This window comes from Lineus longissimus, chromosome 4, assembly GCF_910592395.1.
Source record: "Lineus longissimus chromosome 4, tnLinLong1.2, whole genome shotgun sequence".
Lineage (NCBI taxonomy): Eukaryota > Metazoa > Nemertea > Pilidiophora > Heteronemertea > Lineidae > Lineus > Lineus longissimus.
This window is the reverse complement of record NC_088311.1, coordinates 5,399,058-5,424,505: the sequence shown is the minus strand read 5'-3', so window position 1 is coordinate 5,424,505 and position 25,448 is coordinate 5,399,058. Positions and strand designations below refer to the sequence as shown.

At 40.8% G+C, this 25,448-nt stretch overlaps 1 protein-coding gene across 10 annotated transcripts in view; it reads left to right on the top strand.

Annotated features, from left to right (window-relative positions):
• Nucleotides 1–25,448, top strand: part of LOC135487260 (AP-3 complex subunit delta-1-like) — a 60,063-nt gene that overhangs the window by 12,018 nt on the left and 22,597 nt on the right. For 5 of the 10 annotated variants that reach the window (XM_064770793.1, XM_064770789.1, XM_064770790.1 and 2 more), the window contains exons 3-10: nucleotides 3,550–3,630; nucleotides 4,842–4,922; nucleotides 6,656–6,763; nucleotides 9,726–9,855; nucleotides 12,309–12,448; nucleotides 17,446–17,519; nucleotides 18,039–18,059; nucleotides 19,118–19,167. In XM_064770793.1, the coding sequence (XP_064626863.1) occupies nucleotides 3,550–3,630; nucleotides 4,842–4,922; nucleotides 6,656–6,763; nucleotides 9,726–9,855; nucleotides 12,309–12,448; nucleotides 17,446–17,519; nucleotides 18,039–18,059; nucleotides 19,118–19,167 (685 nt within the window). The remainder of the gene's footprint in view (nucleotides 1–3,549; nucleotides 3,631–4,841; nucleotides 4,923–6,655; nucleotides 6,764–9,725; nucleotides 9,856–12,308; nucleotides 12,449–17,445; nucleotides 17,520–18,038; nucleotides 18,060–19,117; nucleotides 19,168–25,448) is intronic. The other 5 variants (XM_064770795.1, XM_064770791.1, XM_064770794.1 and 2 more) reach the window with 1 other exon arrangement.

The following is a 25,448-nucleotide window of genomic DNA, read 5'->3' as shown; positions in this document are numbered from 1 at the left end:
CCGCCTGACTTGCCCTTGTATCCATGTCCCTAAAGCTCTATACATCACGATCAACAACACCAGCCAACCTCACCGGTAAGCTTCTCGCTGCACGAAGCCATGACATGTCTTGATTGCTTTTATGGCTTTTGATGATTTCTGAGCTTTTGCCATGGGGACTTTTGGACTTACAGTACCCAGTATATTATTAATAAACCATCCTTCAAGAAATATTTAATACCTTTGATAAAGCCTTAAGAAATCTGAATAGTCTTCCGTGGTGCAGATCGTAAAGTCATGCAGACAGGTTCCTTCTGTGTTGTCTTCAGTTGATTACATGAATTTACTCTTTGCAGTTGCAACCAACTAACGCATACTTCAGAAATTCATTTGCTAATCACTTTTAGTACCCCTGGCACTTGTGAATGTCAGATGTCTTACCTACAATCTCACCCTCACGATTTAATCAAAACTTGTTCAGAACTTCACCCAGGAATGAAAAAGCAATCATTTTACACCAAAAACTTATGACAGGGTGTCAGTCTGGAAAGTTTTCTCTGTTTCAATGAATCACTGTACATCAGCACTCAAACAGATAAATTGCCAACTGCTAAATGACATCATTCTATCTGCTGGAGAAGTTCATACATTTCTCATCCACGGATCTATATCAGCGAACTCGGACCAAAATTGACTATGATCTATCAGTTACCTTGAGAGCTCTTAGTGAAACAATTACAAACATTCTTAGGGGTGAAGGACCCAGTGTTGATGGAATTGGCAATGGTAATGAGGTGATATTGGTTTCTCGATGATGGGTTCGATTAGAAATGGATCCACATGGTTTGTGGTAGATGGTGTTCAGGTTGTAGATTGATGTCCTTGTTTCGATGGATCGATTTCCTGTAGACAGCTGCATATTTGTGAAAGAGGAATGATGCTTTGCTGAAATGTAATGTTAGACTACCGGCAACCAGATATTTCACCTTATTCCTAAAAATAAACATTGGAGGAGAATACTGGTTTGTGAAGGATGACCAGCTCTGCTTGGCAGAAAGCCTGGGTAGCAACTTGACCTTGGGTCCCCTGGGATGACATTAGCAGCAGTAGCTCTACAGCTTTTGCAAGACATATAATGAACTCATTTTGAGGGGGCAAGTGGTGTAAACAACTAACTATACATTGATGGAAGTATTATAAAGAAACAATGAAAGCCTTTTGCTAATACCTGGTGGCACTGTTTAAAAGAAAGCAATCCCTCAGTAAGTTGAGCTGTACAAGTGACAGTTTTCCGCTTTAGAAATATGGTGGGGAAATGCCCCACAGCTGCAGCATCAGTCTTCTGATAGTCGAACTTCCTTTTCCCCTGAAAGCACTGTTCTCGTATTGTGTCTCAAATAATACTCGGAACGCAGCAGCTTTCTACCATATCTAGTTACCAGTACATTTCATTCTGGTAACATAAAATCTTTGCTTGAGGTAGAAACGTATTCCCAATGGGGAATTCTATCTTTTCATTGTGTGTGCGTTTCTCGCTGATTCTCTTGGCGCCGTAATCCTTCTTGTGCCTTGGAGAAAGTCTTCCAACTGTTGTGGATTAGCAGTAAAAACTTCTATAAATAAATGATAAGCCTGTGGTAACGAATTCCATGATGAAGTCTGATTCTTCTTCAGCGCTTAGCGATGCCAAAACACCCCCAAAGTTGGTTATTTTTCTGTCGTCACTTTGTGTTTGGAGGTGATAAGTACAAGACTCATTGCTAAAGAAAGGAACATTAATGAGAATGCTGCATGGGTCTGCTCTGCACTTTGTTTTTGGAGGTGACAAGTACAAGTCTCATTGCTAGAGAAAGCAACATTAATGAGGATGCTGCATGCGGGTCTGCGACATCTGTACAAGAATGTTGACAAGAAAACATGTATAAGGCGTCCTCAGTGCTTATTCCCTGTAATGGCAATCTCTCGGAAGCAAACCGAAATGAAATATCTTATTAGTAAAGATATGCACGAATTCCATTATGATCCAGTCCTCTAAGTATCCGGTAAGTGCTTAGCCCTGGGTGATATTATCAGGAAGATATGGTTGGGATATGTCATCAAAGGAATAGTCGGTGTCATTCTCGAAGGAACGATAAGGGTACCAAGACATTGGGTGATATGAATAAAGACTAGCAAATGCTTTTACTCCGGTTTTGTACAGGAAGGCCTAGTGTAAATGTACATGGAGATTTAGATAAAAGCATTTCCTAGTATTTATTCATATCACCCTATATTAGCTATTTGGCTATCTTGATGAACTGTTGTGGTTATTTCTTTAGTATGGACTAAGTCACACGGGCATGATTTCCCAAGATGAAGGGAAATAATGCTGATCGAGTCATAGCTGAAACACTGTACCGTTTGTCATCCCAATTTGATGGTAGAATCCATAGATCATGAATAGTTCCTTGAGGTGCTACAAGGAACCTCATTTATTGGCAATTACTCCTGTACTTGTACATGTATGTCAATAACAGGAAACACTGAGGTGCTTCTACGGATGGTACTCTGGGAACATGTCAACCATGTGTACGTCTATTTGGTTCAGTAGCAATGGCATGTCGCCTCTGTCTTTAAAGAATGTGATTCTTGAACTGTATCCATGCAGTTATCGATATCAGGAAACGTTGAGGAGCTTCTCTTGGTATCGGACAATTGCCACTGTGCTGTTATTGGTTTGTCATCTTCTGGGTTCAGCGATGCATGAATGACCAGTGGAATCTGAGTTTTCACAAGGCCTGTTTGGTTCTCATGTACTTTCACCCCCAGGTCTTTTGGACATGTTACTAAAGAAGTGTCAGCTCAGTCGAATAGCCAGGGGTGGACCATGTCTGAATGATTCCCGAAATAAGGGAGAGTGATCGCTTTACCAGATTTCAGATATCAACTTAGAGAAACTCCCGTTCTATAATGTTGTCTGTAACTAATTTTATGGCTAGCACAGTTGAGCTGTCTGATGGGTTTCTTTTCTCACCGATATTGGTGTTCAATCAATTTGCTAGATTGGGTGAAGATTGTGTGAATGATTTCCATATTAAGCCGTATGATTGCTAAACCATCAGTGAAACCCTCAGGATTTGGAAATACATTCTGGCATGTGTCACTCACGACCATTATTATTACTTTTGATATCTGGTAACTATGTACTTTATTGGTTGCGAGAGCACTCAAAGTAATTAAACTTTGGATCAATCTATTCAAGATCATGATAATCATGTTCAGATTTGTGTTTTAATCAAAATTTGACTTGTTTATTTCTGTCTCTTTCTTCAAATTCACTGCCATTCTAATTGTGATTGTGTTCACAGAATTGGGAAAGGAAAAGAAGACAAAGTTGTGCTCACACGAGTGTTTTGCTACAGCTTCTATTTCAGATTCCCATCATGATGTTGACCATCTTAGCCATCTGCTGCTTCAACATTGTCCATTAACTTATTTTTTATCAGTTCATTTCCGTTGTTATTAAGTGTCCATCATCAATTCTGAAATTCTCCTTTGATGATTAAGCATCCATTTCCTTTCTCATTGCAGCTCCAAATGCTGGGCTATGACATCAGCTGGGCAGCGTTCAATATCATTGAGGTTATGAGCTCAACCAAATTCACTTATAAGGTAAGTTGCTATAAGATTTTACACCATGATTCTCCATCACTTTTGGTTGTTGTCTTGTGTGGCCACTTTTACAAGTCTTTTGGATTAACATGATGCGGACACAAGTTATGTCGGTGGCAGTTCTAACCTTTCTAGAAGTGCCGAGTTTATCTCTGTCCTGGAGGTTCCCTTTGAAATTAAGATGAACATGATGATGTCCTAGGATCAGACAGTAAGAACTATTGGTGATATCTGATGACAGCGACTCTTTCCTTTGGGGAAATGATGCGTTGATGCAAGTACATACATGGCTCTGGGATACGACTGCATTGCTGCCGGATATGACAACAGAGCAAACCACCACACTAAGTCTTGATTTGCTCTATCCAATAGTAGGTAGCTCTGCATGGGCTCAGCACAGCCCTATTTTCTGGCCGTCTGGTTTTAGCTAGTACATGGTCAGATGCATGGAACCATAGCCTATAAGTATATTACTGGTATGACTATCGCATGGGATGACACCAGGTCCTCCCTGGCCGTGTGGTAATGGCTTTCCAAACTTAGGTTAATGGCGTGTGTTTCCTAATTTTTAAGTGCTATCCATCTGCCATCAGATGATTTGGCTTGAATAGTTGATGCTTAAATATCTTCTGTGGCAATATGATCCTGGCCAAAAAAAAGGGCAAAGATACTTCTTACTAACAACATGAAATAAAAACTGGCAAAACACACTGCTTACCACCATCATTATCTGTAGACATCATTAAAACTCCCTTGAGAGAGTGGTGAGAAAAAGCTCTAAATAATGAGGCAAGAGAAATGGCTGGCGTTCATTAGATGTGTGTAACATGATCAACCACTCTCTGTCATATTATCATCGTTGCCTTTGAAATTACTTTTCTGGCTTATACATGTAGCGGCAGAAAAATATTAGCTTTTGAAAGACCTGTACATGTAGCTTCTAACTGATGAACCATCATTGTAAATTCAGCCTGGCGTTTTCATGGTTGTATTGTGGTTCAAGGAGACCAACACCCTACACCATAGTCGAGTGGAGTAGATTGGAATATGATCGTGGTGTGGATCTTCTGGGGTTTCTGGTGTGCATACATTAGCAATGGGAATATTGCTTATTCAGATCAGAACACTCAATCTAAATGTCACAAGCCACACAACTGTTCATTCTCAGCTTATTAGTTACTTTAAAATGTTTTACATCTTGTGTTTTCCAGAGAATGGGTTATCTAGCAGCCTCACAAAGTTTCCACGAAGGGACAGATGTCCTCATGCTTACCACGAATATGATAAGAAAGGTGAGAATCCAACAGGCTGCAGTGGAGTAATTACGACCGTCAGGCCTCTAGTTGTGTACACCATGTATTTGCATGCTGAAACGAGGCTTCCTGAAGGAATCAGACACACTCCTGGGGACTTATTTCATTCCATCAGGATCTGTTTGATGCCTTTTAATAAGGAGGCTAAAAGCTATTGATGCTACGTGAAGATTAAAAGGATGAACAGTGAAGATATCAGCTGGATTTGATATCCTTTCAAATGAATTGAGACATGCCTCTATTTATCTTTCTCTCAACTTATTCATGGAGGAGGAATGAGAAATTTTCAATAAAAAACTGCAGCCGTTGTAGATTTCATTATTACCATCTTTTGACAAAATCACAGGCGATTGTTTTGACAGGTGTTGTATCAGCGGAGACTGTACTGTCAGTGTCTGTTTGCACGCCTCACAGAGGTGAAGCTGTCAAGTAATATCAAGAAGCTATTACCGGAAAAACTCGAGCACGCGCTATTGCTACATCTTGCCAATAAATTACGGTGTAATTCTGGACCTTTAGGAGAGACCTCGTGACCAGCTCTATTACTGGCCGATATGAAATTCCAGTCAGGCGATAGATTCGTAATGAAGTTTCTGGCCACATCATCAGGGAAAGCTAACGGGTCAATTACTCTCTCTACCACAAACATGCTATAAAATAACGCGCTGTAAACCCCTTTGTTTTTGCCAGCCTGATATTTAGGGAATTTTCAGTTGAAGGGGGGGAACAGTCGCCCACTTCAGGGGTGTAAAAATGTAATCCCCTTGTTGGTGTGACAGAATGCCCTCTCAAATAGAAGACGCCAAGGTTCAATCACTAAATTGACATCTTTCCGACCAAACGTTTCACTTTCAAAGCACTCCTAAAAATTGTAGAGTTATAGCATGCCAGTCCCAAGGGTATTCTTGAGAGGTTATATTGAAATCTGGGGTTAGAGATGTGAGGAGATATAGAGGTGCGGGAGTATAGATCAGCCCCATGGTGTTTAGTAATGAACATGTCCCCATAAGTTAATTCACACCATGGCTGAGGCCCCAGGAGACTTATTGAGTTTTGGAAATAAATTGGCAATGTCGAAACATCGCAGCAGTTACTCTGTGGCGATTGCTTCCACCATCGGTTCATTCTCGAGCGGTGGAATGTTGTCGCGACTACCTCATATCAATCTTAATAGATTTGCTAAGAGCCTTGGGGGAAGATACCGACTCAGAATCTCTAACACCCAGGCAACGTGATGAAATTACGATTAGGTGTGTGTACGTAGAATCCTTCGGGTCTTTCTGATTATTGTCACCAACCTCCTGGTTACAAATCTAGAAACTCATCTCTTCCCTTCATTATTGGTAGATCCCCAGGTCAGAGAATGTTGTGGTGACTTCTTCGTATCAGTTTTAAGGATGCCGACTGTAAATCTCTGACACCCTGACAACGTGATGAAATTGGAATCCTACAAGCCGTGGGGAATTCTGATTATTATCATCATTCCTCTAATGCCAATTTATCAAGTATGTCACTGTGTGATTATTTGAAGCACAGACTGCAGATTTGCTTTTAAGTTGTAAAAAACGAGGTCAAAGACAAGTAGAAGGAAAAAACTGTTGAGATATTATCGATACTAGAACTTTTTGGATTCATTGCTGAAACACTGTCATCATCACCATTGCATTTTAAGATTCTTTCTGTGATTTCTCTTCTTTGTTCTATAATTGCAGGATTTGAGTGCACAGAATATCTATGATGCTGGGGTCGCCTTGAATGGCCTTTCTTGCTTTATGACAACAGACTTAGCAAGAGATCTGGCCAACGACATCATGACATTGGTAAGATGAAAGGGTTTTATTCGCATGATATCTTGTGGTTTGTATTCTTAAAAAGAACCTGTTTCATGCCACGTGGTTCTTTATGCCGTCTGGTGGGGTTGGGGAGGTGAAGTGAGACACAAAATTTATGAAAAAGGTCCTGAAAATCTCCAATTTTATGTTGAGAGTGAACCTTTTCGCAGAAATGGTTTGCAGTACTAGTGAAGTATATAGGGTGGTATTTTGAAAAATGGGTAGGTTTACAATAATCTTAGCTTTCCAATAGTGTATCTGAACTCAAAGGAACCTCGTGTTGCTGCTAGTATCGAAATTCTCTCCAGACGGTCTTAGCAGTCCTCCAAACTTCTAGCTAACATATCGTCTTCCTTTTGACATCAGGTAATTATCAAAATTGGCCATTCCTGGATTGCTTTGAGGGTGCACTTGGTAGAGCTAATATGGTTGCCAGACAATAAGGGACATGCTGTTGTCATAGATTTTGTTCCTCTGAAACAAGGAACACCGATGACCGACTTGTTGAGTGAGACTTGTTGAGCGAGCTGGGAGGCGTCAAAACAGCTTTACTTTGATAAGCGTTTATATTTCCGCATCTGTTTTATTTTGTTGTCTCCCATTTCCCACCCACCAGTATTATTTCTCCAAATTGGTTCAACGTCCTCTGAAAACTGCTCATGCGTCAGCAGAATCCAAGCCCAATTTAGTTGCCTTGTATCAATAGAAAAACATGTCGATATCATCAAAACATCCTTTGATTTCTGTGAGCTTCGCACGTTTCTAATTTCAAACATTTGTTGTGAAATTTACCTTTCCGGTATCCCTGTGGGTCAAATATGAAACTTTGTTGACTGTATCAGAATGCTAATCTTCTTGTAAATTGAGAGCACTGTGTTTCGAATGACATTAAAACATTTCATCTTTGCAGTGACTGCCTTTTGAAAAAGCCAGGTGCATGGTTTTCAGTGCACCATAAAATCCTAGGTGCACTGTTTTTTTTTACCACCAACCAACTTTTCTTCTGGTATCCATCGACAACGTTAGTCTGGTGGACACGAGGTTGGCCTTAAACTTGCTTGAAATCGAAAATTTGGACAACACACGTGTACTACAGCGCAAACGGCAGCATTCTGACATATAGAAACATGTGGTCTGATTCTATTTTTACTTGTCACTAAGTGATCACGCGTCCAACCTCGTATGCAGGGTAATGTGGCTTTCTCATTGGTCGAACGTTAATTTTGTTCACAGCCTTATAAGGCACTTGAGCGCAACGCAGTATTTCTCTGAAGGAGAAAAGCTTGATGGGTTATATCCGGTACGCGCGAGACTACCGCAAAGATATTTCCAGAACTGCGAGATTTACGTCGGAGTACCGGTATAGTATGTCTTCTCTTGAGTATATAATTTCGGCGGGAATATTGCATCTCGGCTCGTGCACCTGCGGCAGTCGCGTCCGGTTTCTATAATTTCTGTCTATCATGGCCTAGTCTTTAGCACAAAAATAGTTCGATAATTGAAATGTCTGACTTACTGACCCCTGTGTAATTAGCATCACTTTCCACTGCGTCGCAATCATTTTTTAGGCGCACGATTTTTTAATGCATTTTAAAGGGCAGGCGCGCGATGTTTCATTCACCTAAAAAAAATTGAGGCGCGCGATGGTGCGCGGGCGCGATCGCGCGCCTCAAAAGGCAGTCACTGTCTTTGGTGTGTTTGAATTTTTTGGGTAAGAAAAAGGAAAATCCGCAGTGTGATTATAATGTTTGCCGTTGGTAAAGCTTTTATTGCTTGCCTTGGCGAGTAATGTTGCTAAAAGCATTCGTTTGACTTTGCGAGGACTGGGCGCGCAAAAGTGCTGTATTCTCTGCCATCGTAAAAGAAGCTGCAAAATGTTTCTGTCATTGTTGGCTTAACCTCCTTGTATCCATATTCTGTTCGCGTGTGGTGTTTTCTTTGTGACCTGGTGATGCACTTTAGACCTAGGAATGTGGATATGAAGTGATATTTGCACCTTTAGGCCTGGAAATGTGATTCCTAGTTGACCATTGCAAAAAATCAGGGGGGCTAAAATGAAAAATAAAAAAGCTTTAGATATATTTTTTCTAGTCTGGGCCTGGTAGGATGTGTATGGGTATTTTATATTACCGTCTCGTTGTAGATTTTGAAGGAACAGGGAAAGGGAAAGAATAACTAGCCCCCCCCCCCCCTCTCCCCTACCTATTTACCAACCTTGCTGAGCCTCAAAGCACAGTGACATAAAAAGTATCATGGACACGAGCCATTGGGCAGATACGCGTTTACCTCCCATCATTTGTCTTCGCTACAGCTGAGCCGAGTGGAGAGTTAAGCCGACCAATTGATCGCCTCACGCTTGAGAGACCAGTGATGGTAAAATAAGGGAGAGGATATCTGACATTGGATAATGGATAATATCCAAAGGCTGCCTGATGTCTTTAGCTATGTGACTGGGCTATTTTTGTCAAAATTTACTTGATTGGTGTTGGCAGTTTACCAATACTGATGCGAAAACTTGGCAGTGTTATCAATGGCTTATGCTGTGTTCATTTGACATGAGGCAGATTCAACTTTATCCTTTTATGCAATGCCATCTTGAGTAATGGAAGGTGGCAAGGAATTCTGTGCCTGAATTAGTGAATTGCTAGAAAAAGGGCTCATACTGTGTGATTTATACCATTTCAAGCTGATGAGTTTGTTGAAAGACTTTCCAATGGCAAAGACAAACAAAATAGCAACTGGTAAACTGGTAAACTGCAATGCTGTTTATCAATTGCCAACTCATCAAACCTAGTTTTATGCTCTGCTTGATTCCAGTAATCAGTGAAGGCTGGATGAAAGTATCGCCTCTGTTAGAAATTGCAGCTAATGGCAAGAAAACTTTAGGATTCTGCATTCAGCAGAAATTTCTCTTGTTGTTTCCAAAACTTGTTCACTTCCATCTTTCCAGATGAGCTCTTCCAAGCCATACCTCAGGAAGAAAGCCATATTGTTAATGTATAAAGTATTCTTGGCATTCCCGGAGGCATTGAGACCAGCGTTTCCACGTTTAAAGGACAAGTTGGAGGATCAAGACCCAGGTATGTGTACTAGTTTACAGATTCTGCTGTTGACACTAAGATATGGTGGATACACATATTATATGGCTGTGATGTCAGCTTTCTCTGGCAGCTGTTGAGAATAGATGATCGATGGGATATAGTGTCTCATATATGAGCATCCTGCATCATATTTTCTTGAACAGTTCTTCCCACCGTGCGCCTCTTGTAAGAAGAAACCATTTAGATGTTGCAAAGGCAATCTACAGGGTCAGAAAATGGGGCAACAACCAATACTAGCACTTGCTATATGACCTTGTGTGTGTGTCAACACACATAGTCCGATAATCGGGTAGTAAGCAATATTTACCACCTGTTCAACATGCGATGGCTATCAACAAACAGATACCGTTGATGCCATCAGTGATTCCACTTCCGAGGACAGGCTGTTATTGACAGCTGACCTTGGATGACCACCAAAGACCTGATTGCTGTTTCACATGGCTGCCAACAACAGCTGTCAATGCCTTGATTGGTAGGAACAAGTAAAAACATCTCTTTTCGAGTGCCATAGAGATTTGTTGTTTTCTTGAGAAGTTTGTAAGACCTAATGGACATGAACTTGATAGCTAGATTGTAATTGACAGGTGTTCACTGTGACCATCAAGGGGAATGACTGTCACACTGTCTCTCCAACTGAGACATTGCAAAAGCTAAAGGTGTGAATTACCTGTCTTCTCAAAGTCTTTACAAGACCCTTTAGACATAGCTACTGGTGAAGTTGACACTAATGACAGCCCTTGAGACTAAAGTACTTCCTGAGACTGTAACCAAAGGCATGATCAGGCTTTGAACGTTTCAAATTATGTAGATTAGCCCAGACACAACCGTCATCGACTTCAAGTAATACTACTGACCACAACAATTTTTGTCTTCTGGGCGTTAAGCAGTTGTCACAGTTGAGAATAGTTCCATGTACGTTTCCATTTTGGCGAACTATAAAGGCAAACACTGTCCCTGCGGCCACTGAACCTATCGGAAAGAGAAAACAATAGCCACGTTTCTGCTAAATGAGCTCCTCTGGGATTCTGGTAGCTGAGTTTAATTGAGGTCCAGATGTGACCAGTGGTGTTAATGGATGTAAGCACTCTCAGACACCCGGTGGTGTATCTTGATGTGGTCAGTTACAGGGTTAGACAGGTTTAATTGGAGGGTAACCTTTACGATCACTTCTCCTAAATGGAACAGTTCATACATGTTGTATTTGGAGCTGAGGAGTCTCACAGCCTAGTGGTTGACGCAGCTGACTCCCACACAATAGGGCCCGGGGACAACCCAGGATGGTATTGGTGCCTTAAACCATAGTGGTGCATAAAAAAAACGCTCATCCGCCTCGGAGGAGGAATCCTCTCAGGAGAATAACACCGTCAAGTGTAGAGCGAAGCCTGAAGAAGAAGATACTCCCGAGATGGCACAGACAGACTCCTTCAATTCAATAACCTCATCGGTAGCTAATGAATATAAGCTCTCTTCTAAAATCCTCTCTTATTGCTGGTTAAAATTCATCCTGCTATGAAATCAGTTTTACATTTAACATGTTTAGCCTGTACGTTAGTTGGAATTTCTGTCCCTTTTCTCCTGTTATGAACGAAGAACATGTCAGCATTGTGGATGAAGACCGCACATTCTTAATCAAGTAAACACAACACGTCTTGTACCGCAAACACCAAAAAAGTGTTGCAGTTGATTAATTGGCTTCTACCTTTGAGGTGTCTTCTATCTGTGTCTTTCCGTTGTCTCATACCTAGCTGCATAGATGATAATTCCTAAATGCAGTCGTGCAAATAAACTGCCCTGACCTGGGGCTGATGTTGATCCATTGCAGTAACGATACTGATGTGACTGCTGGGGAAAACGATCGACCTTTGTTTCATTACATTAGCTCTGGTGTGCGTTTTCTTGCTTTTCTGGCACGTCCACCTTCTGCGAGCATCTAGCGTGAAATTGGTCTTCGTTATTTTGTCACAGAGATCTATCGTTGGCATAATGGATTTGGAAAGAAGACAGATGGTTTTAGTGGCGATAGTTACGAGGCAATGATGCAAGAGTATGCTTGGGGGTGTTTCTGTCTGAGGTAATTTATGGCCCAGTTGTGTGGCGTGCCTGTTGATGAAACAAAAGTATTAGTAAAGCAACCTCTATTACAATCAACCTGGGCATTTGCAAGGAAACCAGTATGCTCAATCAATGACAGATAGAATTGTAAATAACTCCGGGTTGGGTACTTTTGTTGATGGACCATAGGGTTTTGAAAAACTGCCTTCATGAAGGAAGGCATTTCAAGGGCACCAAGGCAAGGGGAGGATGGACACACAGGCAATTGCTTCTGTCGCATTCGTGAAGTTCTATCCCTGCTTGTGTTTAGTCTGCATTCCACAATGATAATCGATCAAATCATTTGATTAATTGTTGTAATTACTGGTGTCTCTTTACAGGTGTGCAGTCAGCAGCAGTGAATGTGATATGTGAATTAGCACGGAAGAATCCGAAGAACTACCTGTCGCTGGCGCCAGTGTTCTTCAAGCTGATGACCAGTTCCTCCAACAACTGGGTCCTCATCAAGATCATCAAACTGGTGAGTACTGTTGCATTGATTTATTGGTTGTTCCAATAATGTAGATAATCGTGTTAAGTTATAGAGGTGTGACTCCTCTGGATAAATGATATAGCGCTGCCAATGGTTTGTTGAAAGGAAAGAATGCTTTCTAATGTGATGCATCAGATTGCAAACTAATACTTTGATGGATGCCAAGGAGCTTGTCACCTCTTTGCAAGCTGATCTCTATATAAAGTGCCTGGAAATAAGGCTTGTCTACTGTATATATGAGGAAGGCTATTGGTTTTGTATTGACTTTCATCATAAACTGCTAAACGTTGTTATGACATCTTTATGATCACCCTGCATGGACTCACAAGATTTCAGGAAAAGGGTGGGGACTTTAGCTCTCTCGATTTTGATTTCACTGTTGTGCTATTTGTAAAATATCAAGCTCGCAGAAAAATGAGTTACTGTAACAATCTCATGTTAAAGTGCTTGGCCTTTAAAAGCAGTGAAATTATGTCAAGATCTCGATGTTTGATTATTTCCTTGCCAAGCTCTTCTCACTGTATGCACTGGCCACAAAAGATGCTGCATAACCTTGTTACTTACTCCTCTTCAATATTGTGGTTTTACTCACAAATTAACTTACTTGCCTTCAAGCCGCATGAGACTCCTTGCCAAACTGTCTCACTAATCACACGAGATGCTGCATAACCTTGTTACCTACTCCTCTAAATTGAGCTGGCCATATTGGTTGACCAGATACCGGCACTCACTGCCATCCTATTCGTTCAAGCATTCCAAATCCGTCTCTACTGTCATGGCCATGAATATCTAACGACATCCAGCTCACAAATTAACTTACCATCTTTGTGCTCCTCTGGCAGCATGACTCTCGCTGCCATGCTGTTTGTTGAGGCATCCTCTCCTGCTACAGCCATCGCCAATCTCTTTAACGACCTCAAACTCACAAATTAACTTTACTAGCTCCTCAAGCCGCGTAATTTGTCGACCGCTTACCATATCACAGACTTCCTCTGGTTTATTATTATTCGGGACGTAAATATCCTGGAAAGATTTGTGCTGGGGAATTTGTCGCCAAGATGATCAATTGGTTGTGTGTTGGCATTTGTATGCAATGCATTTGGTGCCCAATCACTTGTGTTTGATGAGGAGAGGGATTTGCACAGTCGAGATGGAAAAGGGATTGGAGGTTGTTGGCTGCAGCTTGATAGAAAAAAGCAGGTTCTGAGACAGTACAAGAATATTCCTACTCCTTTCATGGTTGTCACAACTGTCGACTTACACAAGGGAAGCCCGGGGAGGAGCCCTACTGTGCTGTCAGTTACCTTGACCACAACACCACAGTCATAGCCAAACAATTTTCATCCCATTGATAGAAAATGTCCAATCGCCTGACATACCCATTTATGTTGCCCTCAAAGCCTCAGTGATTTCCTCGGCCCCGACCTAATCCTCTTCCCACAAAGCGCATGATTCCTTCCCTTCATGTCCAATCACCAAAGATGTCATTTTTGCGTCTCTAGCCTATTGGCATGCTGAAAGCGCCATCAATCTACTGCCTTGATCATGTCTCAGTTTATTCTCTTGTGGTCAGGGTTTGCGTGCTATTGCCAATCACCACCTGGTCATTCTGATAGGATGTTTGACCTGGACTTATGAAGGTTCTTCTTTGGGGTTTATTTCTTCCTCATTATTAGTATGATTTCCTTTTGCATCTCTAGTCTATTGGTGTGATGAAATCTCCAAGAGTCTACCACCTTGATTGTATCCGTCAGTCTACCGCCTTGATTGTATCCGTCAGTCTACCGCCTTGATTGTATCCGTCAGTCTACCACCTTGATTGTGTCCGTCAGTCTACCACCTTGATTGTATCCGTCAGTCTACCGCCTTGATTGTATTGCGAAATTGAATGCTTTTCGCTATTCGCCTCTTTGATAAATCGTCAACAATATGTATGGAAATTTCTGGTTTGGCGAAGACATTTCGTTGGATGATAAGTGGTGAAGTAACATATGACCACCAAACTATTGCATCACTCTCCCTATCCTATCATTTCACTAGGAATATGGGACATAGTTAATTGCAGGTTGTGAAAATGTGGGCAGTTGATTAATCATGTGACCTTGGAACTTAAGATAACTTTGTTGTCAGGAAGAAGTGTCTAGATGCCTTGGTTGGAAGGAAGAAATCAATCGCCACAATCTTATCACTGAAGTGAATTAAAAGCGATATAATACATTAGTCGGAGATGAAGTCATGCAGTGATGGCTACTTTTAGTTTGATTAAAACTTGTGACACGTCTGCTTTATGACATGGCAAGTCATGAGTGTTCGTGGGAAATGAGAAGAGTTTGGTAAGCTATTCATATATGTTTCTTCATTGGATCAGAGGGACATCAAACTTGGTGTTGTCTAGGAACAGGAAAGCTCTTTTCCATATTTGATTTTGCAGACTATAAGCAGATTAGTTGTCCTGTTTTCTGGCAGCTGATGAGAGCATCTTTTTTTTTTATAGAATTCTTGTCTCCCCTGTCTCATTGGTGTCTCATTTCTTACATGTTAGTGAGGAAATCCATTCCTGATACCAGATGGCACACGGACTGCCAATTCCAAGCTTGATCCTCAACTAAAAAGGAACCAATTTGCTGTATGCTTGATTGGGTATTTGGGGGATAGAAATAAATTCACATGCATTAATTCTTACTCTGCTGGGTCCAGAAACACCTACATGCTTTGGCTGGAGAGCTATATGTGTACAAGTGTGAACAATGTATGATGCCTGACAGATTAACAGAAAGGAAGAAACCATTGTCTTTGAGCATCTTTCCTACAAGAAAGGATACTGTTGCTGTATCACTGTTACAGCTGTTATTGCTACAATTTTCCACTTTCCAGGTTTAGATGTATCTCTAAACTAAAGTAACAAATCGCATCCAGACATTTTTTTCCATTGCTGGGAAAATCTGCCGTAATCAGTGGCCGTATCGCAACATCTTTTTCCAATATCTCTGATTATTATTGCTACGTTTATGAGATCAATAATTCCTTGCTACATGTATCTATCTTCACCAATTGATTGTTTCAAAAGTATCGCAAGTAATGGCCAGCCTGAGTAGGGTCGTAATAGTAATACGCTGTACGGTTTCAGAAGATGTAATAAGTGTATTGACATAATTACTCAATAAGATGGGCTCCGAGTCTGAGTTCGGTTCGCTCGTAGCTTGTCCAAAAAAACAATATTTTTTCTTATCTCTCATGATAGGATTGGCTGGTAATGATAGCCATGTAGACATTTTCGAAATTGATGATCATGTTACCTTTGAATGTCTTGTTCAATGTCATGTTCTGTGGTTGGTAGTGTCAAAGCGATCCCCTGGCATTAAATGTTGATCACAGATCAAAGCCCTTGAGAGCCGTCACTCTATCTTTATTCATTTGAAATAATAACCATAAGAATGCCAACGATATTGAATCGTGTTGAAATAATGATTCCCGTCCTTGGTGACTCGAATCTGATCTTTCATTAGTATTTCAGTATGTGAGAAGAATGTGATTATTGAAATATTTCAAATGTCTGGATAGCCCGACCAATTTGATTGCATTCTTTATAGCTTGCTAACTCTGGTGCCTTCTGATAGTTAGAGGTTGTAGTGTGTTCAGTTTGAAGTTTGAATCAAGGGTATGGGGTGGTCTCGGCATCTTTGTGACATTCCGCTTGCTGTTCCTGTTCCTTTTGACAGTTTGACAGGATTTTCTGTGTGGCTCGTTGCACCTTGATGGATGCCCATTAGCTATTTCAGTAGAATTTTAGTTTTGAAATTTTTGCAACTTGATAAGATAGTACCCGAATTTTCCTTCAAGAGGTCCTCTGGAATATGTGGCACTGATTAAATACTAAAAAGAACTAATTTGGTCAAAAATACGGGGAAAATAACTTTTGCTAGTGGTGATGGCCCTTCTAGAGGAGAGGGTTGGCGCAGCCATCTCAAGATATCTGGTGTCTTTGCACTGTGTTCTCATCATCATTCTCCTGTATCCCAAAGTGCACCTACACTGTGCTAAATACTGTTGTGCTAAATACCTCTCTAATCAGCTTTGCTCACCAAAGGACATTCTTTGGTGAAATTAATTGGGCTTACCAGCTGAGAGACCGTGAAGGAATATCCAGCTTTGACAAGCTAATTTATCACTAGCCTTAGGGTTTGGGACACCATACATAATTTTGTTGAGCTAATTCTCAGTCGCCGGATGGCTTATCTTTTTATCGTGTCGCTTTCTTTAGTAATAGTGGTTTGTGCATGTGGCATTCAGAAATATGATGGTTCGGTATTGAGTGAAAGCAGCATATGGTTTACATGTCATTTTCTGCAAAATGGAAGGGCTTTAGAATGGTACGTCGCTGAGCTAACCTGATATCTGAAAAGTGTGACACTAAGCAGAGATCACCCTTGAATATCTCTTGCTTTTAATTCACTCAAAGCTGTCACTGCTGTCAAAGCTGAGACAGATCAATACCCAAGTTAAACCAGTTATGTTTTCCCCTAATAACAGATCTAGCTAATGAAATCGACTAGCATCGATTACTAATGTTGTGGGAATACACTTTTAAGAGAAAGATCTGATGAGATCAGTCCGTTTACATCCTAACCACTTAATAGATAAAACAGGGAGCTAAATTAGATCAATGGCACTATCAACTCTTTCTCAGAGTCCTTTTTTATGTCGTTTTCTGGGACATGGGCTAATGTGGATTGAGTTGGATATTTTGCAAGTTGATGTTCATTTATTCCTGAATTGAGGCCAATTTAAGAAACCTAGAGAGTATAGACTGCAAATGTACTTGCGTCTTGCTGAAAGATATCTTTTGCAGGAGAGATCCCTAATGATTTGCTTGCATCTTTCAGTTTTGACTCGCTGGAGAGAGCAGTGTCAAAATCTGGGAACTTATTGCCATCTCACATTCTTCAACCACCTTGCTTATTCTCTGTTACTGTTGTATCTTTCAGTTCGGAGCTTTAACCCCCTTGGAGCCAAGACTTGGGAAGAAACTTATCGAGCCACTCACCAACCTCATTCACAGGTAAGAAGTTTCTCTGTTTTACATGCTCCATAGGAAGGTTTCTTATGACAGTTTGTGGTATACTGAATTAAAACCGTATTGGTGGGTCTCTGCTCTAAAACTATCTTCTGCCGTAGCTCAATTCCGTCAAATTCAACACAGCACTTAACTAAATTGTATTGCCCATTATCTTGATATAAACATCGATGCCACTGCCACCAAAAGGAGGCACTGTGTGAAATACATGCTACATTGTAATTGAGGAGTGTTAATATAGGTGATATCAGGAAAGGACTGGCCTAATTGGTGGTCGTTAAAATGGTATTGATCATCGGATCTTGTAATTATGTATGAAAGATTGCATGTCTGATGGTGTCGGTAAAACGACTTTCTGCATTCTTATGATTTTAAGTTCATATTTCCCTGTTTGGTGGATCCTGTTCCAATTGACACCGTGCATGAAACTATGTGCTCAGTGCTCAGCTGTTCAAACCTTTGAAGTCTGAGTCATAATAATGTTGTTCTTTCAATTAATTACAGTAATGATGTGATGCAAAATCGGTAGGTTGATGTTTGATCCCGCAATTAAACGAGGTCCAATTTTCATCCACTTTGAGAAAATTGGGCCTTTGTCATCTGTTTTGGGTGCATGGAGTACAAATGCTACTGAATGTTACTTCCGTATCACCAGATCTATTCTGAAAGCCCTGGTATTTTGCATCACATTTGCTACAAATTGTTGTTTGTTGCATGGATGAGGGACCTTATTGGCTTGGCATCACCTACAGGCACATTCTAGGGTAGTTGGATGGCTCCCCATTCCTTCCCAATCTTCTCTACCTTAACTTCTGAATTTGGTGAGGTATCTAGTTGGGGTACTTGTACTCGAAGAAGTGCTCTCTGTTTCCGGCAGTGTGGTGGAAGTTTGCTCCAGTCATGGTTAAATATGTGTGTGTGGTTGATCGAACGCGTTGTCAGTCCAATCCAAGGTAATTTGATATGATCCAGACCAAAAAAGGAGCACAGTCTTATTATCTCTAAGCCTTACTTCTTCTGTTTTGGCCGAGTCTTTCTTGCCCTGCTGTAAGTGATAGAACATTTTATCCAAAATCTCTGAGTATCGATTTCATACTTGGCAAATATCCGCAAGGATCATGATGCTGCTGACAATGACATTAATAAAGAGAGAGTGATGCACGCCAGTTGTCCTCTTGACTGTCGTGATCATTCAGGTCCTAGACAAAGCAATCATCCACCGGAAACACACAACTTCCTATATCCATTATTCAACTAAGCAGGATAAGAGGACTTCTCAGGTACATTATCTGATCAGTATAAAGCTTCTGACTTGGTCTTTCATACCTCTCAGAATTTGCCCTGTCAGAACACCCGATAGGTTCGTTTTCAAATTCAGCTGTTTTAAAGATAGAGATGAGTTGTTGGAAGGTTTACAAACTTCCTACATTGTTGAAATTCGCGATCACATTCTCTAGTGCTGTTGAGTCGCATGGTGGCAATCAATCTTTTTACAGATGAGCTTCTTTAAACTTCCTTCTCCCCAAAGTAAATATGGTGAACATTTTCGTCCTTTTGATGAAAAGTTTTCTTTTTCATTCCAGCACGTCGGCCATGTCTCTCCTCTATGAATGCATCAACACCGTGATAGCAGGTAGGACATCATTCATCTTTTTCTTCTCTGCTAACAGTATTTCATTTTCAGGCAATGCAGAAAATTACAATTGAATTTGCATATATAATGCGATATATTTTGTTGGAAAAACAAACTTGATATCAAGGGCAGTACGGCAGTCAATTTCCTTCCTCTTGTCTTTCACCTGCTTTGTAAGAGGATAGTGATATCTTAAGAGGCAATCCTTTATGTTTTTGTTTGCTATCAGGTATTGGCTTTGGAGCTGAACGGCCTCTCAGACCCAAAGCAACCTTCAACCAAGAAGAAAAGTACACCTTGCCTACATGTAGCAGGTTCTGACATTTCAACAGTAAAAGGCCTTTAAGCAGTCTGGCTACTTCACAGTGAGAGTGATAGCCAATTTTCCCCCATCCTGTCTTTCAGTTCACCGGCTTGTTGTTAGTGTGCTGTTTTTGTCTTCGGGTGTTGTGCTTGTGACAATAGGCATACAGGTATCAAATATGACATGACATATGACAAGAATGACATCCCACTCAATAAGCTTTATAGTCTGGCAAGTGTGTTTTCCTGAAAAAAAAACTGGTGTGGCAGTTTATCTGAGACATCGGTTCTGATGGACAATTTCCTTTATTGTCTCTGCCACCTGCTTGTTATCACAGTGATGATCAAACAATCGTTATTTCTCTGACAGCCTGATGGTTAACGCTTGTAATCATCTCCACAGATGAAACTGGGTTCAATAAACGAGGTCTCCACACCGTCTAAAGGAAGGGTAGGGCCATTTCAACTTCAACCAGTGTAACCATCCCTAGTTGGGTATTGATCTATATAGGTCGAAGCCATCGCAAGTGCCAGTTTGCACCTTTCATGACTATTGGAAAACTGTGCCCGATCTATTTGGTAAAATGGTTTTACTCCAAAAGTCATCTGAAAAAGATGGCTGTACTACAGCACAGGCTCTCTAAAAACAGATACAATAGGTGACATGGCTGATTCCCTGAAAAAAAACCAGAGGGCAATTTGATGGCGCAGATGTACATGTAGCCAACTCCTGTGTATAAAAAAGTTTGAGATTGAGTATTGCTCGATTTTGGTGTGGTGATCAACCCAAGTCACGGGTGCCAATAACCACTTGCCCACAAAGCTGACTCAGTGGAGAGAACTCATCATTATTGCAACTGATCTGCAATAGTTGATGGGTTATTTATCAATCTGTTACTTCTCAGAGTACTGCTTTGAAAAACTACTCAACAATAGAAGCAAAGCGTGTTCCTGATTAAAGACGTGATGTGGCATGCTAAAATGGGTTTTTGTGCATTAATCTTGTTCGATAAAATCTATTTGTAGTTATGCCGGAATCGTGAGGACATACTTAACTCGTGGATGTATTTAATAACTGGTGCAGGTATTATGATCAGCTCTGCGTGGCTTGCCAGAACATGAATTTGTACTTTTTTCGTCCACTTCACGGCATGTCAATAATCTGTTCATGATGATATCATCTGGTTTGGCAGAAATGATGATGCTTGTTACTGGCAATATGGTTTTTAAAGAGACTTTGGCAGGACGTAATGAAGATTTGACGAGAGTTTACGAGAGTTTACGTTATTGTTCTGCACTCGGTATTATGGTCAAGAAATGATGGTCAGCCACGGATTGCATGCGTTGGCTCATTTATCGAACAGCCATGACTGGTCTGACGATAATTGGGCATGTGAGTACAGATTATACCTATGACAAGAAAGATGATGATGGAGGGAAAGACTGGTAGAAATTGCCTTTATTGTTGTTGCCGTGGCAGGCGTGGCTGATAATGGTTTTTTTGTTACACTGGCGGCTTGTCGGCTGCTGCTTCCTGTACACTGAAGGGTGGATGTAGGAAGAATTCTGTTGCTCCTTTGCTGCTGAATAGCCGTTTGGCTTTCGAATGGTTGTCAGTTGGTTTCAATGATAACATTCTGTTGTGTAGCAAAAAAAGTCGGGTGATGGCAAATATTAAGGCTCTGTACTGACATTTTTCTTTGGTTTTTCATGTGCCGAAATCGTATTGTCTGTTTTGAGTACACAGCACCACCACAACTGAAAAATTCCTCTACCGCTACGCCAAACCATTAAAAAAACTATATCCAGTACCCTTTTTAAAAATGAGATAATCAAACTGTCATAGCTTCATATGAATATGACGAATGACAGCTTATCTTGGTGAAATATGTGTTTGATCGATTAACTTAATATGGTTCCTTGTATTAACTTTATATCCCCCAGAGATTCCGCATGAGACATAAATTGTATTTTTTTGTCACATATGGTTTAAGCATGGATGCATTCGTCTTCGTCACATTCTTTCCAAGGTGTCACACCATTGTATCCATATATGTTGTGTGATTCCTCGATGAACATTGCAGGAGAGTTGCCTTTGCCACAGTGAGAAAAAGAAGTTAGCCATCCCAGAGTGGTACCAGCAGCTCCATGATTAATGGAAAAATACTATATGTGAACGCTTCTGCAATAACAGAACTTTGAATCACTGGATTGAACTGGATGTCTTATGGTGCATCTCATCTGATGATTGAGCGTACTTAAGCCCGGTTGATTTCTTCCACCATGTCCCAGTTAGTGTCCTTGAGTTGCATTCCCCATCAGCCTCTCTTAATTGCTTCGAAGTCATGCCTAATTAGCGCCATCCAATCAAGCACATCTTGTAATGAACTCGGGACTGGTGATGGAGGTTATTAGCAGCATTCTTCCTCGGGATGTACTCTAAGAATGATATTAGTCAGGAACTGGACTGATCTTGCGGGTCGCGGCAACCACAGCAACGTTGAGTTGAGGATAGGACATCCCAATTGGTGTCGAATGATCATATCAAGGTAGAATAATGGGGTCATCTTGGCCTCGGCTGCCCCTGTCCCTGCGCATGGCCCTGGTATGGCTCTAAGTACTGACAAAGCCGGAAGCTCTGATGTGAGATGGCTCTATCTGTGTAACCATATCATGAAAGTGCATCTTCATGCTTAATTAGCTCGAGCAAGCTTATCAGACATGGAGCCAGCGCCAATTACTGACTGTAACCCTGTGGCCCTTTTCATCATCATCTAGAATTTTCAACATGAAAGTTAGGTTGACATGTTGCACTTGTTGTCAAGCTTAAAAGGTACCATCCATTGGTGTATGTACTATCATTGGTTGCATCATGTTGCAGTTGCCTCACTGACATCTGTTTTGGTTAGCACTAGAGGCTTGCTGAAACCAGTCACAGGTGAAGATGAAAATGATATCTTTGATGGCATGTTTGGATGACATTGAGCATGCCACCTATTATCAACTCTTGCCCAAATCCAATATTGGGATTGGTCTCCCCCTATGTATCATCATCAAATCACTGCCTGTAAGTTATTGTGACTGTGATTCCATTAAGCCAGACCAACCCATGATGTTATTAGCTGTTCTGAGGCCATCAGGGTTGAAATGATGTTGTATTTATGACATGATGTCATGAAGTGGCGTGTGCTTGCTGAAGCCCAGGCGCAGCCTGGGGTGTGTCTTTGATGTTCTGTAGACATGGCTGTCACTCTTGACCCCACAGATCAATATCATGGCTAGTTGCTCAAGGCAATGTTTTTATGAAGGAAAGATAAATAATGTGCATCCTGCTGAGTAAACGCAGACTCCGTCCTGGTGAAAACAGGGCTTTGATCGCTCAGGGTCACGCTAACTTGGTGATCATTGTGCTGTTTATTGACCGAGAAAGGTCATCATCAATACCTCAACATCAGTTATTGTGAGCTCTCCTGACACTTTCTGGATGAGTAAAAGTCAGTGGTATATCCACAACTTTATTCTGTGGTTTAGGGTGCTTGCTTGTTCTGAGACAGTTAGCCTCCAGACCTCTTGACCTGCGTTGCCTGATCAAACTCTACTTTGTTTTGCCTGACTTTGGTCTTTTGCGGCACTAACTTCTATCCAGACACTATGGAGAATGGCAGTGCCAGTGACTGTGGCATTTTCAAAGTGGCGTTCATACATTTGAAAGCATGTTTCAGATTTGAAATTGAATTTCAGTTTTGACATCAGTACAATGATAAATTTTCCTCGTTCATCTCTTCTTTGTCATCTCTCTGCAGTATCGATGGTAACCGTTTCCTGAAAATTCAATTTAACAAAATCGTGTTCCTTCAGGTCAGAAATTGATGACTTTATGCTCTCCTTTATATTGATGCAAGAGTCATTATGGTAATGATTTGGACAACTTGTTTGACATTAATGGTTTATTCGATCATTTTAAATGAAATCATTTAAACTTCAGGAGAATTCTGGTATTAATGTTTGGAGATGCATCATATCTCGCTGGATGGTTGCATGATTATGAGATCATGTGAATTAAGAATTGAACTCAAGGGTGACAATCCATTTAAGATGTTGGGGAACAGTGACATCACAATATAAAGTGTTATCTGTGCTCCTTCCCCAGACATTGCATTGTTGTGGAACATCCTTTTGGATCAGGTATCTGATGATGCAGATCCACTGACATTTAATTTGCCTGCCCACACATTTCCCTTCCCTGGGCAAATACAAAATTAGAAGGAAGAAACTACACCCTTGTTGCTGAACTGATACGGGATAGGTCACACCGTTGAAGAGTTCCAACTGCATGAGTATACGTGACCCCATCAATTGATGAAATCCTATCCTTTGTGGACACTGCTCTGGCACACTGTATTAAAAGCTGGAAAGATGCAAAAACTCATGGGAGTAATGAAAATACATGACCATTTTCTCCGCTAGTTCGGTTCATTGTGATTGATTGCTTAATCCTGTGGTACATGGGGTAATCACGATAATCACCCAGCGAGTGTCCGAAACTACTCTGCTACGTCCAGTTTCCCATGGTCATTGTCACTTTTTTCAGGTGGCACAAGCTTTTTGGAGTCCATTTCAGGACAACATTAGTCAATAAAACAACCACTGCATTTTAAGTTGATATTTTTCTGACCAGTATGATTGCATTAGTTCATTAGAACCTCTCTATCAAGGACACCCTTGGGACTGACAACTGCTCTTGTCTATTGAGAGGTGTCCTGATTAATTACAGAGGTAAAATTCAATGTGTCAAGTGGCCAATTTGAGACCAAATACAGTGACCTTATAGTAGAGAGATGTCCACTATGGGTGGTTACACTGTACTAGCTAGAATAGTCTTTATTATCAATTCTATTTGTTGCTATATTCACAGATGAAAGGAAGAAAACTTAAAAAATACTTCTAGATGCTATGACATTTTCCCATTCACTTTGATCCTTGGTACTTGTACATGTACTTCTCTATCAGCTTTCCTGTCTGTGGAAGACATTCTTTCGTGTCTATGGAATAAAAAAAGCTTCTTCTCTTTGATGTGTGAGTGTAGAGGTGGGCCGTCCATTATCAAAATTAGAACGATAGTCGCAACAGTTGGTCTTGTTGATTCAAAGTACTGCTGTAGATATCATATCAGGAAATGGCTCAAAGTCTGCTGATGAAAAGTGGTTGACTTAGAACCAAGAGAGAACGCTCGAGACCGCTATACTCTATCTCATGTTTTGTTAGTGCTGGTAATCCGAGCGAAGCGCCATCAATTTTATTCTCAGAAAACACATTTCTTCAACAACAAATCCACACAGATTTCTTACACCTATCATTTCTGTTATGTTGATCCCAGAGGAGTACTTTATGACAAAATGCATTAGATAAAGCCAGGAGATTGTGTCGGGGAAATTGACTAAGTGCATTGTTTGCCAAGATCTTGCTCAAGGGTAAATTGTTGCACGGTTTTATTATTGATCTCTTGTCTCATAAAGTGGAAAGTCACCTTGTTCTGGTGCCGTAGTCTTCATCAGAATACTAAAGGTGTCTTGTTGTGCCTCTTGCAAAAGCATCTTGAAAGCCTTGCTGTTAAAGCAGTTGTCGCTTTCTGAAATTTAAAAGATTCTAGTCTGCATCTTACCTATTCTTCAATAGTTGGCAATTTGGGTCGATTTAATTTGGGCGGTGTGTTTTTGAATGCCCGCTCCCTTGCTTTGAACCTGTTCAAAAGCTTTCAGCATAATTGCTTCTGAGCAAAAGATGGTTGAAGTAATTTCTTTTCCATGTATAATGATTGATGGTTTCCCATCGAAGCGATTGAGTCGTCTCTCCTTTATACTTCTCTCATTATAGTGAAGTAGATTCAACCAAGAAAGTAATCAGATAATCAATTTACTCAATTTCAAGAATATGCCTTTATTTTTTCAAGTGAGTAAATATAATCATATATCAGTCAG